Source organism: Hylobates moloch, unplaced genomic scaffold, assembly GCF_009828535.3.
Source record: "Hylobates moloch isolate HMO894 unplaced genomic scaffold, HMol_V3 SCAFFOLD_5, whole genome shotgun sequence".
Taxonomy (NCBI): Eukaryota; Metazoa; Chordata; class Mammalia; order Primates; family Hylobatidae; genus Hylobates; species Hylobates moloch.
Window position 1 is genome coordinate 141181150 of NW_026652280.1, and position 18586 is coordinate 141199735.

Below are 18586 nucleotides of genomic sequence, written 5' to 3' on the forward strand. Positions count from 1 at the left end.
TCACCTGAGGTCAGGAGTTTAAGACCAGCCTGGCCAACATGGTGAAAACTGTCTCTACTAAAAATACAAAAATTAGCCCGACATGGTGGCGCATGCCTGTAATCCCAGCTACTTGGGAGGCTGATGCAGGAGAATTGTTTGAACCCAGGAGGTGGAAGTTACGGTGAGCGCAGATTGTGCCACTGCATTCTAGCCTGGGCGATAGAGTGAGACTCCGTTGCAAAAAAAAAAAAAAAAAAAAAAAAAAAAGATGGAGTAGCTTCCTGAAGCTAAGAGGTAACACATCTCAACTATTGAAACTTCCCCTCTTCAGGCCCCCCAGTGGGGTTGGATGAAACTTCTAACTCAGATACATCATTCTGTCTCCAGTTTATGTTGTCTTTGTGTGAGTGAGGCCTTTACTTTTCCAATCCAACTTTTGGTTAATTATTTTTCTTAAGATTCTGTTTTTTTCTTTTATCTTTTTTCAGGCAGTGAGGGTAGAGTTCAGAAATTATTCAGACCTAAAAGCTAATTATTAAACAGAAACTTTTATAGTTGAATATTAAAATAAGTAACTCAAATGGCACTATATTTTTACAGTCTATTTTCTGAAATATTTAGAAAGAGCAGGTATATATAGACTGTTACCACTTTAAATGCCAAGAAAACATTTTTAGCAATGCTTTTCATTTTTATTTAGAACTGTATTTTTTTTTTTTTTTTTGAGACGGATTCTTGCTCTGTCGCCCAGGCTGGAGTGCAGTGGTGCAGTCTCAGCTCACTGCAACCTCCGCCTCCTGGGTTCAAGCAATTCTGCCTCAGCCTCCCAGTTAGCTGGGATTACAGTTGCACGCCTTCATGCCTGGCTAATTTTTGTGTTTTTTTAGTAGAGACGGGGTTTCACCATGTTAGCCAGGCTGGTCTCGAGCTCCTGACCTTGTGATCCGTCTGCCTTGGCCTCCCAAAGTGCTGGGATTACAGGTGTGAGCCACCACGCCCGGCCTAGAACTGTACTTTTTAAAGACGTTTTTGTTGTGTTTCCCCTGCTTCTTTCTCCCGCACTTGCCCTCCCCTCTCCCCTACCCCCAATAGAGAGAGGCTTATTGTGCTTGTATTTTACAGACTGGCATACTGCTTAAATTTTGTTTACCCTTTTAGTCAGGAATTATTCTTGTTTTGTTAGGTTTTTATTGTAAACATGAAAATAGGCTTTGATAGTCATATACAAAGAGTTTGTGGCATGGGTCTTTGCATCTTCCAAATGCTTTGAATGCTACTACCATCTATCTCCTGCTTAAAACGGGAAAAATTGCTATGGAGATCATACTCATGGTCTGTCTTTCATAGAGGCATCGAGCATGTACTTCAAGGTTTTGATTCAACATCTCATCATCGGAAAGTAGGGATATATCCTAAAATATCTTTTCCTTGAAGTACCTGTATTAGATCTTCCTTCCTTTATTCATCTTTTAAAAAATTATATTTGTGATTTCAACTTTTGGGGGTAAAATATCCCATTAATTTGTTGTGTGCTAGTTAAGTAGTACTTCCTTTAAGTTGTTCTAGGCTCATCTTCTTCTCAAGTTTAAGGGGATACATCGTTTGTATGGTACTTTATGACACTTAAATGTGCTCACACCAGCAGGGCTATAATTGAGTTCGTTTCTTCTGTTGTGGTAGCATTTCCTTTGATCCTGTTTAATATTTTAGTTTCATTTTCTGAACTGTCTACATTTCTACTGTGTCTTTCTTGAGATGATGTGACCTGCATAACTCATTCCATTCTCAATGTGAATGCATCATGAATGTGGATAAGAGTAGGAAATTGGAATTTTTTTCCTAGTGTATTTCTTGGTTTCCTATATTATCTTGATCCTTTTGAATGTAGCAGCACCTTGCATTATCACCTCTTGGAAATAGTTTTAGGTTCTTTACTATCTTTCAATTAATACCTATAGCTTATCATCTCAAATATTTTAGATAATATTTCCCTGTATCTATTGACACTTTCTCATATTGAGACCCACCTTATAGTGTGTTCTATCAGTTTTTTAATGAGTCAGAAGAGATTAGTGTCATAAGTAAACCTGGAAATTTCATTTGTATACTTCTTCCTCTAGATCATTTATTGCATTTTACAGTGATTCCTAATTCAAATCCTGGAAGGTTACTTTTACTTTATTTCTCTCTTCAAATAGTTTCTTTCTCCATAATTTTTCCTTCAATTCAAAGTGACTGAGCTTTCTAAATAGTCTTAGATGTGGAAGTGTGGCTGACAATCACTTATTCTCTCCTCAAGTTTTTTTGAAGGTTTATTCTTTCAAAGAACTTTGATAGCTTAATCAGGCATGTTTTCTCTTTACAGAGATCATGTTTATTTCTTCTAAGTAAATTTATAGTGAATAACTTAAGACTTAATATTTTAGAACCTGTATAACAGTGTTTAAAGACAAATCTTTTCAATGTAGGTTGGTGGGATGGGTAGTGTCTGTGCATCTATCTTATATAAACTTTGAAGTAGAGGTTTTATTTTACCTTTATTATTTTAAATTTCCTCTATCACTTTATAATCGATTAATTTGACAACTTAAAAAAAAAACCCTAGGTTTGCTTCTGTGTCTTCCTGAGAATCTTTTTTCTTAAAAAGTTTTATATAAATAGTATACTAGAACCTTATTTCAACTATATACTTATTTTAAGGATAAAAGAAACTGAGTTTTAAAGAGATTAAATAACTTGCCCAAATTTATGAAGCAGGGAGTGGGGCTTTATGACTCCAAAACCCTTGTTCAGTGTCTGTGCTGTACTACTTCAGTCTAGAACAAAAGATGTGGAAAAAGGGCGCACATTCCTGGGGCATGGAGATCTTGATTGAGCATATAAAACTGAAAAGAAGGGATTGTGTTTTGCTTAAGATAGGTAGCCAGCATTACTGAACTGATAGTGTATTGTTTGAATTTAAATGAAAGAATAGGATATTTTTATTAAACTAATCAACATAGTATATGAGATTTCAAAAGCTATATTTGAGGTATTTTAAATTAAATGACATCAGAACATATTTGATTGCAAAGTTCATGTGATCTATAATGTAATTATATTTTCCCTTTCTCAAATTTACTGTAATGTGGCCATAATTTTATTCCTAGGTAGTAGGCCTGTATCGGTTATGTGGTTCGGCAGCAGTCAAGAAAGAACTGCGAGAGGCTTTTGAGAGAGATAGCAAAGCTGTTGGTCTGTGTGAAAACCAGTACCCAGATATAAATGTAATAACAGGTAATAAATAGATTTTATTTTATGTACTCTTTCTGGAAAGACTACATCTGCAAGAAAGATAACTGAAATACGTTTGTAGCTGAAATTTAATTTGTTTTTATTCTGAAGTCTTTTCTTCCTTCACAAACATTACTGTGTTATTTTCTATGGGAAGGTATTAAGCTATGGTCCCTTGCCCACAAACAGCTGACATGATGAAGGGAAGTAAGACCTACTTTAAATTAGCTATAGTAGCTAGCAGAAAGAAAAAGGTACCTTCATAGAGGCATACATAAAATGCTTTGGAAGTTGAGTTTGACTGGTACTTAGGTGATATAGAGGGTATTGACAATCTGGTTAGAGAATTTAAATTTATTTACTAGCCAGAGGGGATCCATTAAGATTTTTTGAGTGGGGGAGTGATATCATAGAGATTGTTTTCAGGAATATTAATCTGGCAACTCTGTGTGATGGATTGAAATTAGAAGAGACCAGAGGAAGGAAAACCAATTAGAAAGCCTTAGCCGTAGTCCAAGCAAAGAGGTAGTGAGAGCTAAAGGGACTTGTAGCAGTAGAAATAGGAAGAAGTAGAATTGAAGGGAGGTGGAGAAAGAGGGATCCCAGACAGATGTGACTTTGAGACATGGTTGATTGGGTACCATTAGCAGAAAAAGAGAGCTTCAGGGAGAGCTACTGCTTTTGGTGGGGAAGGGTCAAGAAAGATTATGAATTGGGCTTTGGATATATAGAATTTGAAGTGCTAGTAGGAGATCTAAATGGGCAGATTAAGCAAAGTTGAAACTGCTCATCTGCAGCTAAGAAGAGGATGCAGTAGAATTTGAGGGATCTCTTATTTACCCAAGTGGTGACTGTAATTCAATGTATGGCATTGGAAATATACTTCTATTACCCCTGAAAGATAAGAGTGGAAAGAGAGTCATTGGCATATACGTGTAGTAAAGTGTTGCAGTTGTCCATAAAGTTTGAAAAGAAAGAACTTTGGGTGTCTCCAAACTTTGGAGGCAGGCAAAGAAAGAAGAAACACCTAAAGAGATTGAGAGGAAGGGAGTCAGAAAGTTTGGGAAGTAAGAGACAACAGAGATTAAGCAAAGGTGTGATACAGTCATTCTATGGAGAGATTATATGAGAAAAGAAAAGGGCCTTTGAATTTGGCCATTAAGAAATGGCTCATAACCTTATTGGTAAGCTTCAGGAGCTACTGGTTTATAATAATTCCATATTTGTTTTTGTTGTTTTAATTTTTTAATTATTGAAGTTTTCAAGCATATGCGAAAGTTAGAATACTATGAAAAATCCTATCACCTGGTTTCCATAATATCAACACATGAACAGACTTGTCTCATTCATCCCCCCATTTGCTTCTTCTCACCCTTGATTATTTTGAGAATATCTCAGACGTGTCCTTTCATTTATAGATGCTTCAGTGTGTATCTCCAGGTCTTCTGTGTATTTTGGTAGTTCTTTCTCCTCTCTACTGACAACTGCCATTTTTTCTTGCTGTAATGCGTTTATTTTTCTCTTATAACTTACTTTCTTATTTTTACTCACAATTAATTGTTTGGGTTAAAATTTGAGGAAGTTTCATCTTGTACATATTTAAGAGAATTTTGTTGGTGAAAATCCTTAAAGCTTACTTTTAGGATTGAGGCTTTCTGAATAATTGAGCTTCCCACCCTTTGAGTGCTGAATGACTGTATTTTCATCAAGTATTTAATATATAACTCTTGGATAATCAAAACTTTGATTCCAAGCATTTTAATAATAAGATAAAACAAACTGTCACTTTTTTTCTTACATATTTTGACAAATCAGAAATAATGGTTCCTTTTAATTTTTATATAGGAAGAGGCATATTTCTATAAAAATTTGAGATACCCGAAGAATGTTCTTTCCTTGTTAATGTGTAATTAACAAAATCAGCAAAAGACTCATTTTATGAATCCATGAAAGAGAAGTTTTATAAATACAAATTTCCAGCAAGTACACTCTATAAATATAGATTTTGTCTTGGTAAAGCTTTGTCTTATAAATAAAAATTATGTTAAACATGTATAATTTTAAAATATGAAATGAAGAAAGGGTTCCTAGTTTTGGAAATTGGCAGCATATGCAGAAGATATGAACAATAGGTCAATGAATATTGGATTTACAGCATTCTTTCCTAAAATTGAGAGTTTCTGTAATTTATAAATTGGATATTTCTTGGCTCAATTCTTTGTACTATTCCATTTGGGTAAAGCTGTTTTTCAGAAGAATTTAGAGCTATTTTTTTTCTTGATAAAAAGGCAATGAAATGATTTAAGATTTGTCTGCAAAATAGTTGCATGACACAAGGTTTTCATGGCTAAAAATAAAGGGTATTGTTGATTTGAGGAGTTGGCCAGTGACAATGTTGCTTAATGTGTTTGTTCCTCATGAACTCACATTTCTGAGTAAACTTTGAAATATAATTAATAGTTCAGTAGGTCTAAAAAATGAGAAATTAATGAAGTGAGTGACAGATTTTGTTCACAGTTTAATGTGTTTTTAGTAGTTGGTTTGTCTGGAGCATGGAATGAAATACTCCAGACAAACCAGTTTTTTTTTAAATCAAGTACAAAATTTTAGGTATAAAGTCCATTCATAATTCTTTTTTGTTTGTTTGCTTTTTAAGAGAGAGTCTCACTCTGTAGCCCAAGCTGGAGTGCAGTGGCGCAACCTCCGCCTCTGGGGCTCAAGCAATTCTTGTGCCTCAGCCTCCCGAATAGCTGGGACTACAGGCACATGCCACTATGCCCAGCTAGTTTTTTGTATTTTAGTAGAAACAGGGTTTCACCATGTTGCCCAGGGTGGTCTTGAACTCCTGAACTCAGGAGATCTTCCCATCTCAGCCTCCCAAAGTGCTGGGATTACAGGCGTGAGCCACTGCGCCCAGCCTATTCATAATTCTTTATAGGGCTTATTACCAAAGAACAGAAGGCTTTTTAAAAGTCATCTATTGTTTAGTGATTATTAAAAATAAGTCTTCTGAGGAAGATTACATGTGTCTAACTACTGTAAAATAGATTCCATGTCAGTGCTACATAATCAATATCTAGGTTCAGTACCTCAAAGTTCATTTGACCATGCCTTTTTATGATTTTAATCCTACCGTAGTCATTTTTGTCCTATTTGCCGTTCACGGAAAACTTTATCAGAATATAAGTAAATGATCTTGAAAACATTAATATTTATCTTTTTTGTACATACATTTTCCTACCATACATATTATATGTTCTCTGACCTCTGGAACATTAACTTACAAATTGTTTCCGTTTTCCTTTACCTAGATTGCATATAGACGTCAAAACTGTGCAAGCACCAAGGAATGCTAAATGTTGAGGAATGGTCATAGACTTAGCAACCCACATATACTGAGATTGTTTATGAGAGCCATTTGGTCTGGGTAACATGTATAGCGTATGACTAGAGTAGGTGGTAAAAGTGAGGTAAGGTGGGGGTAGGTTAGTGGATTTAAAAAAGTAATTTGTAGCTCTACCTTCAGGAAATGTCAGTGATTCAACATTCAGATCTACCTAATCAACTGTATCTTTACTACCTATATAAGTTTTGTATGTGAGAGAATGATTCTCATGTTTGTATGTGTGCATATTCAGTCTTCTGGTTCATAGGTCCTAAATGCTTTTGTATTTATTTAGGCTTATTTTGAAGCCCAGAATATGGTCTTTTGTGGTAAATGTTTCATTTGTGCTCTTGAAAAGAATGTATTCTGGTGGTTTTGGACGGATTGTGCTGTAACTATCAATAAAGTCAAGTTAATTAATAGTGTCCCCGTCTTCTACATCTTTGTTTTCTTTCTACTCACTGAGAGGAGTGTTGAAATCTTCAACTATAATTGTAGTTTTTCTCTGTTTTTTTTCTTCAAACTGTTTTTGTTTCCACCCCACCTACCCACTGCCACTACTTTGCTTTTGAAAATTGCAATTAAGCATGTATTAGGCCATTTTACGTTATGTGACAGCTCACTGATAATGTATTTTTTTCAGCTTTTTCCATACTTTGTTTCATTTTAGATTGTTTCTATTGCTGTATCTTCAAGTTATATTAGTCTTGTCTTCTGATATTAATTTCATTCATTGCATTTTTAGTTTCAGACATCCTAGTTTTCACTACTAGAAGTTCGATATGGGTTTGTTTTTTCAGTATTTTCCATGTCTCTACTTAATATGTTGTCTTTATTCTAGCTTCTTGAACATATGAAATACAGTTATAATAAGTGTTTTCATGTCCTTGTCTACTAATTCTATTGTGTATGTCTTTTCTGGGTTGGTTTCCATTGATTTTACTCCTCATTATAGGTTATATTTGCCTCCTCCTTTATATGCCTCGTAATTTTTTACTGGACATCAAATGTAAATTTTACCTTCTTGGGTGCTGGATATTTCTGTTGTTTGGTATGCAAGTACGTTACTTGCAAAGAGTTTTTAGTCTTGCTTTTAAGCTTTATTAGGCAGAATGTGAACTGCTTTTAAATAAGGCTCTTCTTTGTCTATTTCTTTGATTCTCTACTGAAGCAAAACTCTGCCATATACTGTGTACTTATATTAGCTTTCTATGGCTGCCATAACAAAGTACCACAAACTTGGTGGCTAAAACAACAGAAATGTATTTTCTCACAGTTCCGGAGGCTGGAAGTTCAGAATCAAAGCATTAGCAGGGCCCTGCTCCCCCTGATACCTGCAGGGGAATCCTTCCTTGCATCTTCCTAGTTCTGGTGGTTTGCTGGCAACCTTTGACAGCCCTTTCTTTGCCTGTAAATGCATAACTCCAATACTCCATCTTCACATGGCATTCTCCCTGTGTTTCTTCATATCATCTGCTCTGTGTGTCTTTCTCTGTGTCCCCCATTTTATAAGAACATGTCATATTGGAGTAGGGCCCACCCTAGTGACCTCATTTAACTTGATTACCTCTGTAAAGACTCTTTCCAAATAAGGTCCTATTCTGAGGTACTAGGAGTTCAGACTTCAACATGTTTTTTTCTGGTTGGGGGTGGGGGCCACAATTCAACATAGTGCTGTACCCATATCCCATGAATTACGAAGTCTTCCACTCTGGCTGCATGGAATGAGAGTGATTGCCTGCACTATGAAAACTCCAAGAATTGTTCTCTCTAATCTGTTTGGCTGGTTCTTTCTCCAGCCTTGGGAGTTGCCCCACCTGCGTGTGCTGATTAGTACTCAGATGAACACTTGGGACTCCTTGCTGATTTCCTGAGTCATCTCTAGGCAGTCCTTTACTCTCAAGTGCTCTGTCCTGCAAGGTCTAGCAGCTTTAGCCTCCTTGAATTTCTAGCTCCCCTTCAACTGTCGAGCTTTACCTGGGTTTTCATTTCCTTACTGCGACCTGGAAAGTCTCTCCAGGCAGTAAGCTGTGGTTGTTGTGGGCACACTTCATTTGGTTCCCATCTCTCAGGGATCCTTGTCCTTTGCCTGATGTCCAATGTCTTGGACATAGTTTTGTCAGATATTTTGTTGGGCATTTTCAGTTGTTGCAAGCAGGAAGGTAAATCTGGTCCCTGTTGCTCCATCTTGCCTAGAAACACTGGTCTGCCTTTCTAGCCTGTATCTGGGTTACTGATTGCAATGAGAAAAAAAAAAATATTATTTGGTATCAGTATTAATCCATGTACTTCAAAGTCATTAGAAGGCTGTGAATGGTGCCTAATAATTGTATGTTTTCTTATGAGCTCTCTTATTCTCTGGAGTGTCTATTTAGTATCTTCTCACTCCCCTCAAACCTCATTTCACCCATGTCACTCTTAGCAGACAACCTTGCCTCCTAACTTCACAGAGAAAACAGAAGCCATCAGATGGGAACTTGCTCTACTTCTTGTGACCCAGCCTACCAATGTGCCTTCTTTGGCATACATTCTTTCCACTTCCTTTCTGTAATAATAGAGAAATGATCTTCCTTACATCTTGGACAAATTCTAATTCCTTCATGTGTTCTCAGAAGTTTCTTCTTTCTTCTTAGGGACTTTGCTCAATCGATCATATTTCCTGTCTCCTGAACCTTGAAAACCTTTTTACTGTCTCCTTTACATTACCACTGAAATGTTTAAGTGTCTCCTGTCTTTAAAGAAAAATCTCCACTTTGATCTTGTTTCTCCCCCACCCTTCCCTCTCCTCTGTGGTTATCAACTTTTCTCAAAGCCAGATTTCTTGAACAGGTTGTGTGCATTTCTTTGTCTATTTCTTTAATGCCCATTTACTTCCTAACCAACTGCAACTTGACTTCAGTGTCCTTTATTTTCTGAAACTGTGCTTGCCATGGTTGCTGACTTCCTTTTCTGGTGGACGTTTTTGGGTTCTTAAATTGTCTCTAGATCATTATTTTCTATGCCTGGTTACAAAACCCCATTGCCTAAACATAAGACAAATTTGTTAAAAATACTGGGACAGGAGCTCTGACCTTTGTGGATTATGATTTAGTAGGGCTGGCATGGGGCTCCAGAATCTAATTTTTTTTTTAAGCCTCAGTGTGCAGCCAATTTTGAAAAAACACTGTTCTCTGCAATATTTAACACTATTCTTATCTAACCCAACTATTGTTTGGGTATCATTAGATATCATAGACTCTTTCTTGAAACATTTTTCCTCAGCTTGGCCTCACTCTTGCCACTCTCCTCTCGCCCCATCCCCACCTCCTCTCACCATACATATATCTTTTGCCATTCTTCCTTAGTCACGACTAAGGAAGATCCTCTTCCCTGATGACTCCTGGAAAGTGGATGTTCTTCAGGGTTATTTTCTAAGCCTTCTCTTAATCACTCTGTATGTCTCCCTGATAATCATTCCCAAGATCCAGTTATCTTTAAGTTGATCATTCTTAAATCTGTGTCTCCAGTCATCTCTTTCATCTCAGATTTTTATATCCAGCAGCCTTGAATGCCCCATAGTTACCTTAAGCTCCATATGTTCAAAATGAAACTCTTCTCTTTACCCCCTCAAACATGATTTTCCTCCTGTGTTCTCTATTTGAAGTAATGTCACTAGTATCCACCTAGATACTCAAGTTCCAAGCCTAGGAAAGAAACATTCTTATTCCTCTTTTTTCCTCAAAATTGCAAATGCATTTTTTACTTAGCAGTCCTGTTTTAAGAATTTATCCTACAGACACACCTGCATATATACAAAGTGATTATGTGCAAGGTTATTAATTGTAGCATGTTTTGGAAAAACAAAAGATAACAAACAATTCTAGTATCCATCTGTAAGATACTGAATAGATAAGACTATGGGACATCCTTACATTGGACTATTATAATGTGGCTATAAAAATGATTAAGGAAGCTCTCTATGGCCTGAAAAGATCTCAAGGATATGATGTTAAATGAAAAAGCAAGAAACAAAATAGGATATCCAGGTTTCTTATTTCTGATTTCTTTGGGTTTTGGAATATTTGCATTATTGTACCAGTTTAGCATCCCTAATCCAAAAATCAAAAATCCAGAATGCTCTAATGAGCATTCCTTTGAGCATCATGTTGGCATTTTAAAAGTTTTGGATTTTAGAGCATTTTGGATTTTTAAACTAAGGATACTCAATGAGGGAGACAAATCGTATTTATATTTGCATAAACATTAGAAGGATGCATAAGAAACTAATGAATCATGTTACTAATAAATATTTAAAACTTGGGGCCAGGCACAGTGGCTCATGCCAAGTAACCCTGGGAGAATAAGGTGGGAGGATCACTTGAGGCCAGCAATTCAAGTCTAACCTGGGAAGTATAGTGAGACCCTGATCTACAAAAGATAAGAAAATTAGCCAGGTGTGAGGGCAACCACCTGTAGTCCTAGCTGCTTAAGAGGCTGAGGTAAGAGGATTGCTTGAGCCTACGAGTTTGAGGTTAGCAGTGTAGTCCAGCCTGGGTGATGGAGCAAGACCCTGTCACAATTAAAAAAAAAAAAAAAAAAAAGAGAGATGGGAAGCTTCGTATAGAATCATGTTTAAGTTCAAACTAAGCAAGGCTGAGAGCATGTTCTGAATCAATATTGTATATATTTAGGTTTTAGTGTTAGGAATATCTCCTGTTTTCCCTTGTGATCACATGCCAGCCTTTAGCTAGTATCTTACCTACCTTGCTTATATATAAAAACCACTATTCTTTCCAGTTTCCTCTACTATAAGTAATATCTCCTAGTTCAAAACTATGTGTGGAATGTTTGCAACTGACTTTCCTCATTCCCATTATAGTGACACGTCTGATGTTTTCTGTTCTTAGCTTTTGGTTTTATTTGTTTGGTTTTAGGAATGATTTTTTCTTCCATATGATGGTGTAGCATTAGCAATTATCCAGCCATCCAATATAGCTGTTTAAGACACTTCTCCAGTGTTAAAGAGGAAATGTATTTATTTCCAAGGGTTTCAGACAATTGGTACTCTTTCATTATCAATTTAAAGTCTAGAAACTCAAAATTTGTGTAATTGGAATAATTTATAATTAACATAAATATGCCTTGCTTTCTTAATTTCTGTTTCACATACATTTAGAGAAGCTTTTTATAGGGGGCAGAATCAATAAGGGTATATGTATCAAGAATAGCTTACTTTATGATTAACAAACCTAACATGTATGGTAACTGAAAATTATGTGTGTACATTTTTAGCATGCTTTCAAAACAAGTCAATTATCAAGGCAACTTAAAAGAATACAAAATGCTCAAAATGCTAGTATTTTATAATTCTTTTTATGTTGTTGCTTTTATTGTTTTCACAATGTTGAAAGTTGGCTATAATACTTAAATTTAAAAAAATTGACCATAGTTCTCTATTTCACTTTGCAGTCCAATCACCAACTGTCTGCGGTTTGTTTTTTAAAGGTGTTCTTAAGGATTATTTAAGAGAACTCCCTTCTCCTCTGATAACAAAGCAGCTTTATGAGGCTGTATTAGATGCAATGGCAAAAAGTCCTTTGAAAATGTCATCAAATGGTTGTGAGAATGACCCAAGTGACTCTAAGTACACTGTTGACCTGCTGGATTGTCTGCCAGAGATTGAGAAGGTAAGCATTACCAGTATACATTTTTCCTGAAAGCCAGTTAATGAACCGTATACCTAGCTCCAGAGCTACAAATAATTTTAGATATTTGACATTTGTGGCACTCATGGATTTAAAAGCTCTGCCGTTACTGCCTTTAAACAGCCTAAGTCTGTAAAAGCTTATTAAACAGAATAAATCTAGAAACAGTTTTATCTTTTCTGTATGTGATTTTAGCCCAAGCATGAATACTCACTGAAGTTTTTTTAATTGTATTGTTAAAATATTATTACAATAATATTTGTTCATTATAGAAATATTGAAAAGATACAGAAAAGAAGAATGTAAAATTGCATCATCAATATCCAGAGGCAGCTATAATTAACATTTTGGTGTGTCTCCTTTTAGTATTTTTTAGATACGACAGCTGTTTTGGTGTACATGGCTTAACTTTAAGATAAACAACAGCCCCACCCCTCGTTTTTTCCTCCTTATCCTTTCCATTCACCCCCTCTCCAAAATCTTCAGACCAGCATCCTCAGCTATGCCTGTAGGAGAGAGAGAGAAGGATAGGTAGGTCTTCAGAACCAGCCTTAGCCTAACTTTATCTGTTGTTCCTTAGAATAGAAGGGAAAATAGGAGAAATATATGATTGGGCTTGTCTAGATGAGGCCAAATTTGCCTACATTTTTTTATCATGTTGGGGCAGAAAGAGCAAGAATTAGTGGGTAGAAACTGTAAGTCCAGTAACTTTATTTGCGAGTTTACTGTGGTCCCCTGAATGTCCTATGCTCTGTCCAGTTGGATTAACAGTTACTCCTCCTTTGGATTAGGGGAAGGGAACAGCTAAAGAGTGCAGAAGCAGAAGGGTGGGGTGAAGTTTGAGGGGGTGGGTGGAAAAAGTACAGATACTGGTTTCTCAACACTAGGTAAAAAAAATTTTTTTTTTTTTTTTTTTTTTTTTTTTTTTTTAAGATGGAGTCTCACTCTTTTGCCCAGGCTGGAGTGCAGTGGTGCAATCTCAGCTCACTGCAACCTCCACCTTTACAGGTTCAAGCGATTCTCCTACCTCAGCCTCCTGAGTAGCTGGGACTACAGGTGGGCACCACCATGCCCGACTTATTTTTGTATTTTAGTGGAGACGGGGTTTCACCATGTTGGCCAGGCTGGTCTTCCCAACCTCAGGTGATCTGCCCACCTTGGCCTCTCAAAGTACTGTGATTACAGGTGTGAGCCACCATGCCCAGCACTAGGTAAAATTATAAGTGCCACTTGTAAGTGAAGAAATGAGTGTTAGGGAATTTAAATCACTTGCCGAAAGTTACATAGCTTCTGTGAATATTATAGTCTATCACACTATAAGTCTTTCTGACTCTAAGGCCCACGCTATTACCATCCTTTCTAAAAAGACTGAGTAAGCCTGGACTGTTTGGCGAAACTGTGTCTCTACAAAAATTAGCCGGGCATGGTGGCACGTGCCTAGGGTCCCAGCTACTTGGGAGGCTGAGGTAGAAGGATGGCTTGAGCCCAGGGAGGGCTACAGTGAGCCGAGATCATGCCACTGCATTCCAGCCTGGGCGATAGAGCCAGACTTTGTCTCAATCAGTCAATAACTGTGTGATATACCATTGAGTGGATTTGACAACATAATTTATCAGTATTCTCTTTTGTATATTTAGATTTTGAGTGATTTATAAATATTTGTACACAGATTTATTTTTAGTTTAGAATTATTTAGAATAGAATCTCAGAAGTGGAATTGCTTATTTAAATAATATGAACATTTTAAGGCCCTTATATGTTTGCATACTAATTTTCTTTCTTCTTTTTTTTTTCTGTTTTTTTTTGTTTGTTTTTGAGACAGGGTCTCACTTTGTCTCTCAGGCTGGAGTGCGGTGGTGCAAACACAGCTCACTGCAGCCTCAACCTCCCCGGCTCATGCCATCCTCCTGCCTCAGCCCCCCAAGTAGCTGGGACTACAGACGTGTGCCATCACCCTTAACTAATTTTTTTTGTATGTTTTGTAGAGACTGGGTTTCACCGTGTTGCCCAGGCTAGTCTCGAACTCCTGAGCTCAAGCAGTCCACCCGCCTCGACCTCCCAAAGGGCTGGGATTATAGGCATGAGCCACCACGCCCAGCCAGATTAATTTTCAAAAGGAACATGACAATTACATTTTTTGGCTCATCTTATTTAGTAGACAAAAAAATTTGCATTCCTTTGCTTGCTATTGAGATTGAACATATATTTAACCAGGTGTAGTGTGTTGCGTCTGTGTGTGTGTATGATCACAATTATTGCTAGAAATACCCTTAAGAGGCCAATGTATATGGAGTTGTGTTGGGAAATAATTATGAATTTAAAAAAGAAATATGATTCATATATTTGACTTGTTTTGATTTAAAATGCCATATTCTTCTCTAGTTTTCATTCTCCCTTCATTCCTTCCCTTCATAGCCAAACATTGAAGGGCTGTTTATTCTGGCTGTTATCACTTCTTCATCACTCATTTACTACTCAGCACATTGTAATCTGGCTTCCTACCTCATCTTGCTGGACTTGTTCTTGCCACAGCTACTAAATGGCCTTCTGACCAGCAAATCCACTTGTCGCTTTTGGCTCCAGAAATAATGTTATTTTGATTTTTCTTTAAATAAGATTTTTACCAGCTTAGACAACATAGCAAGACCCTGTCTTGGCTCACTGAAACCTCTGCCTCCCAAAACAAGGGATCCTCCTGCCTCAGCTTCCTGAGTAGCTGGGATTACAGGCGTGTGCCACCACACCAGCTATTTTTTTGTATTTTCAGTAGAGTCGAGATTTCCCATGTTGACCAGGCTGGTCTCAAACTTCTGACCTCAGATGATTCACCTGCCACGGCCTCCCAAAGTGCTGGGATTACAGGCGTGAGCCACATGCCTGGCCTACAAAAAATTTTTAAAAAATTAGTGGGTATGGTGTCACATGCCTGTAGCCCGAGCTACTTGGGAGGCTGGGGTGGAAAGATTGCTTGAGCCAGGAAGGTCGGTGCTGCAGTGAGCTGTGATCATGCCACTGTACTCCAGCCTGGGCAACAGAGTGAGACCCTGTCTCAAAAAAAAAAAAAAAAAAAAATTAAAGTTTTTAATTGGCATCAATGTCTTCAATACAATTTTGAAGGAAAAATTACTCATTTTGTTAAATGATTGATCCTATGCCACTACATCAAAAAACATCATTTCTTTCCATAATTGTTGAAACCTAAATAACCATTCCACTTTTTGAGCCAACTCCCTTTACTAGTTTCTTTAAGGATTAAAACATATTTTTTTCGTTAATTTTTTTCTTTCATTTCTAACTGTAGTATTCTTTTTAAGCTTTATTTACCATATATATTTATTTATTTATATTTATATTAGTTAAGAAGCATATTGGCCTTTTAAACATGTCTTTCATAATCCAAATAATTATAGAACCTGGCCATGTTCCGGAATGGTTAGCTTCCTAGATTTAAGCATGATAGTGATTACAACTTACAACTACAGGACTTATCTGTACTTAAAAATGAACATTCTTACCCTAATCCCCTTTTCATCACAGCCTTTGCTGTTGCCATGTTAGAAGAGAAAGAGTTAATGGATGCATTTTCCCAGGGATTCCAGCTGAAATTTGGAATGCATTCATAAGTATTTTATAAAGAATGTATATTTTAACCATTTAATGGATTAAACTGTGTTGTTGGAACATAATATATTTTTTTGATAGAGTCTCGTTCAGCCACCCAGGCTGGATGCAGGGGTGTAGTCTCGGCTCACTGCAACCACCATCTCCTGGGTTCCAGCGATTCTCCCATCTCAGCCTCCCGAGTAGCTGGGATCATAGGCACCCGCCATCATGCCCGGCTAATTTTTGTATTTTAGTAGAGATGGGGTTTCACTATGTTGGCCAGGCTGGTCTTGAACTCCTGACCTCAGGTGATCCTCCTGCCTCAGCCTCCCAAAGTGCTAGGATTACAGGCATGAGCCACTGTGCCCGGCTGGAACATAATTTAGGCCCCATATAATGTTTCTATTAGAAACTATGTTTTAGGTTCCAAACATCCAATTTATAAGCAAATCTTTAAAAAAAATCCTTTTAAAAGTGACAAGATGCTTATCTGTATTTCCTGCTATAAATTGTGTCCTTGAATTTGCCCCTTTATGACTATATTAATTGAAGTTTAATTTAATTTAGGCAACCCTAAAGATGTTGTTGGATCATTTGAAATTGGTGGCTTCCTATCATGAAGTGAATAAGATGACGTGCCAGAATTTGGCTGTGTGCTTTGGACCAGTATTATTAAGTCAGAGGCAAGAGCCTTCCACCCATAACAACAGAGTCTTTACTGATTCAGAAGAACTCGCAAGTGCTTTGGATTTTAAAAAACACATTGAAGTTCTTCATTACTTACTCCAACTCTGGCCAGGTAAATGATTCTATGGAAATATTTTTCACTTTCAATGATAGGGTATTTGAATTAACTAATCATTAAATATGCTCATATATGATTGAAGAAACTCTTCTAGATTTTGCTTTTTCAAAATGTTGTGAATTGATACCTGCCCTTTAGATTTTTTCATTTAAATGTTTTCTGCCTTTGCTGATGACATTGTAGGCATGTAGATTAATGTGCACATTTTAGACTTGGTCAGATCTAGATTTAAATCCTGGTTGTGCCACTTATTAGCAATCTGACCTTGGGTTGGTTTCTTAACGTCTTAGAGCCTTGTATCACCTTTCGTCACATGGATTTAATAATATGTTTATAGATTTTTATTAGGATTTTTAAAAATTGTGTATGTAATGTGCTCAGTGTGGCTCTTGACATGTAAAAGAGACTCAATAAACACTAATTTATTTACTCTTCTCATTTTTAGTTCAACTGGTATAAAGCAGAATTCATTTTTCCCCTTAAGTCAATTCTTCTTTACGTCTTTAACTGCATTCATGGTCATTAGTCAAATTATCTCAGCTTGCATTGGGAATTATCCTTGACCTTTCCATCTTTCTTATCCAATCCTTATTTCAATCAATAACTAAAGACTGACAGTTATTTTCCTAATTATCTCTGATGTAATTTCAGAGTTAAAAGAAATATGTGTTTAATTTGACATTCTATAAAGGACCCTGCATTTAAATTTCAAAATTTTCTTAGCTTTTAGTAACCCCTGCTAGTCTCGCCCCACACTGCATGGGACCAAGTGTGAAGTACTTTGGTGTTTAGTGTAGAGCACACTAGTAACCATGCTTGGCCCTGGGGTCAGGTTTGGGTTCAGATCTGGATGGTGGCACTTGCCAGCAGGATGGGCTACGACAAAAACTTTAACCTCTTCAACTCCCAGTTTGCTTCTCTCTAAATAATGCCTGCCTCAGTGTTGTTGTAAAGATTGAGATAAAGCATCTAAGGCAATGAGCAAAATGTTTAGCACAAAGTGAGCACTCAGTCAATGTCTTCGGTTACTCTTTTGTTTTAGATAGATAGATAGATAGATAGATAGATAGATAGATAGATAGATAGATAGATAGGGACAGAAAGATTAAAGTACAAGAGAATGCTTGATTTCATCGTTTAAAGTGAATTAAAAATTAAGTTAATAAAAATTTCCAGCACTTTGGGAGGCCAAGGCAGGTGGATCACAAGGTCAGGAGTTTGAGACCAGCCTGGCCAACATAGTGAAACCCCGCCTCCACTAAAAATACAAAAAAATTAGCTGGGCATGGTGGCGGGCACCTATAGTCCCAGCTACTTGGGAGGCTGAGGCAAGAGAATCGCTTGAACCAGGGAGGCGGAGGTTGCAGTGAGCCGAGATTGCGACAGTGCACTCTAGCCTCGGGGACAGAGTGAGACTCCGTCTAAAAAAAAAAAAAATTCAACTTTAAAATTTGGAAAGTTAAAGCTTTTATTTTCTTTTAAATGCTGGCTTAAAAATTATTCTAATTCATGTTTTAACTGAATTAGAATGTTATTTTAACTATTTTAAAACCCTGAATCAAGATTCTCTGGGTAATTGAGCTAATTTCAGCATTTGATGCCCAACATAAGGGATCTTTCAGAGTGTCAACTGTGTCTCCTTTTTCTAGAACAGCTTTAATTCTAATAAACACCAAGAATTTGGGAGAAAGCCATCTTGTCATTACCACAAATGAAAACTTGCTTCCCTGGAGATACCATTAAGTTTACTGTCAGTGCCTGAGTTCATTATGATTAATTATTAATTATTCTGTGCCAGAGGTTAAGGTCATTTTATTATTTTGTAATAGTAGCCACCTTAGTTTTGGGTTTGAG

The 18586-nt window shown here is 36.9% G+C and overlaps 1 protein-coding gene across 3 annotated transcripts in view; it reads left to right on the forward strand.

The window, feature by feature from the left end:
- SYDE2 (synapse defective Rho GTPase homolog 2) overlaps window positions 1–18586 on the forward strand; it is a 43807-nt gene that overhangs the window by 17346 nt on the left and 7875 nt on the right. For 2 of the 3 annotated variants that reach the window (XM_058439625.1, XM_058439626.1), the window contains exons 4-6: window positions 3132–3258; window positions 12089–12306; window positions 16495–16726. In XM_058439625.1, the coding sequence (XP_058295608.1) occupies window positions 3132–3258; window positions 12089–12306; window positions 16495–16726 (577 nt within the window). The remainder of the gene's footprint in view (window positions 1–3131; window positions 3259–12088; window positions 12307–16494; window positions 16727–18586) is intronic. The other variant, XM_032155474.2, reaches the window with a different exon arrangement.